At 57.8% G+C, this 1,829-nt stretch overlaps 1 protein-coding gene across 1 annotated transcript; it reads right to left on the minus strand.

Annotated features, from left to right (window-relative positions):
• Positions 1–224: 224 nt before the first annotated feature.
• Positions 225–1,103, minus strand: LOC106819047. Its single transcript, XM_014823708.1, has one exon. The coding sequence runs from the start codon at positions 1,101–1,103 to the stop codon at positions 225–227; it is 879 nt and encodes a 292-aa protein (XP_014679194.1).
• Positions 1,104–1,829: the final 726 nt, after the last annotated feature.

Raw genomic sequence — 1,829 nt, forward strand, 5'->3', positions numbered from 1 at the left:
ATTTACAGGTTTCCCGAGTTCCATGGTCGTGGAAGGTCTGCTCCTCCTTGAGGCCCTCCGGTGATGGAGTCGATGGTCCCAATTGGAGGCCGATCTCCAGGCTGCTCCTCCCTCCTTGGCGGTTTAGGTTGCGGCAGGGTCCTTGGCCGATCTTCTCTACCCTCAGGCCGGCGTCGGATGAACCTGTCGAGTCGACCTCGCCGGATGAGCTCCTCGATCTCGTCTCAAAGCTGGATGCATTCCTCCATGTCGTGGCCGTGGTCGTGGTGGTAGAGACAGAACTTGTTGAGGTTGCGCTTCCCAAGGTGTGTGCGCATCCTCTCTGGCCTAGGGAGCTGCTCCCTGACCTCCATCGGTACCTGGGTCTTCGAGGCATTGAGGGGGGCGTAGTTGCAGAATCTTCCCGGTGGAGAACCCCGCCGAACTCCGTGATTCAGACTTCTCTGCCTACGTACCCGGGGCAGAGTATGGGCACGCTTGTGCCCAGGAGGGGATCGAGAACGCGGCTGAGCTTCTCTCGACCTTTTTCCGACTGCGGGCTTACTCGAGTCTCCCGCCTGCCGCTCCCTCGCGGTCTCCTCATCCTTCATTTTGAAGGCTTCTTCCGCTCGGACGTACCCTTCAGCCCGAGCCAACAAATCAGCAAAATCCCTAGGGTATTTCTTCTCCAGGGAGAACAAAAGGTCATTCTTCTGAAGGCCGCCCTTCAGAGCGGCCATTGCTACCGATTGGTCCAAATTCCAGACCTCCAGCACTGCGACATTGAAGCGGTTGATGTAGGCCCGAATGGACTCTCCCTCTCTCTGCCTGATATTCATGAGGAACTCCGAGCCCTTCCGAGGGCACCGGCTGCTGACAAAATGGGCCACGAATTGATGGCTCATTTGATCGAAGGAAAAGATGGTACCCGACTTCAGCGTCGAGTACCAGTTTCTCGCCGCTCCCTTCAAGGTGGATGGGAAGGCCCGGCACAAGATGGTGTCTGGTGCGCCATGAAGTAGCATCATCGTCCGGAAGGCTTCCAGATGATCGACCGGGTCTGAAGTCCCGTCGTAGCTTTCGAACTGGGAGAGTTTGAAGTTTGGCGGGATCAGTTCCTGCATGATCATTTAAGAAAAGGGGGGTCAGTGCAAATATCCTCACCATAAGCGGGGGGAACGTGGCAGAGTTCTTCGATTCGCCGATTCATTTCCTGGAGCCTCCGATCCAGGAAATCCTCTCGACTTCGGGTCTCGAGGGTTCTCTGGCAGAATGGGGGCAGGGATCTTCCAGGGGAAGAGTCATGATCCGATTGAGGGCTCTCCACCTTCGGGTTCGTCTTTCCGAAAAAGACGGGACGACTGGCCCAAGTGGCCCGCCCCACTGTCGGATTCTGGCATTCCGGTGACACCCTTTCCAGGTGCACTGATGCTTGCGGCTGCTGCTGCTGCATGGCCTGTACGGCCTCAGTGAGGCCTCTGACCTGCTGCACCAGCAGATCAAATTGCTTCGCACCGACCGCCGTCGTCGGAGGAGGAGGAGGAGGCTGGAAAACTGGAGGTGAGGCCGGAGCCTGAGATCTGGCCGCGGAGGCCATGGATCATCGTGTGGATGCCTTGCGGGGAGGCATCGGGCAAAGACCAAGTAAAGGAGGGAGGAGAGGACGTCGGAAAAGATGCCCGGGGGCGGTCCCGTTGAGCACCCCTTTAAGAACAAGGGTACTGCGAAGACACAGCCCTTCCTCTAGCGCCAATCCTGTTGGTGCAAAAATCCGCTTACGTCAGAGAAGCTGGAGTCGCGGTCGCCGTCGGGACTTGCAAAAGAAGTCTAAACCGGAGGTGATGTGCTCC

The sequence above is a fragment of the Priapulus caudatus genome, unplaced genomic scaffold, assembly GCF_000485595.1.
Source record: "Priapulus caudatus unplaced genomic scaffold, Priapulus_caudatus-5.0.1 Scaffold2780, whole genome shotgun sequence".
NCBI lineage: Eukaryota > Metazoa > Priapulida > Priapulimorpha > Priapulimorphida > Priapulidae > Priapulus > Priapulus caudatus.

Coding starts and splice junctions, on each gene's coding strand:
- LOC106819047 (XM_014823708.1), bottom strand. CDS start 1,103: ATGCAGGAACTGATCCCGCCAAACTTCAAACTCTCCCAGTTCGAAAGC.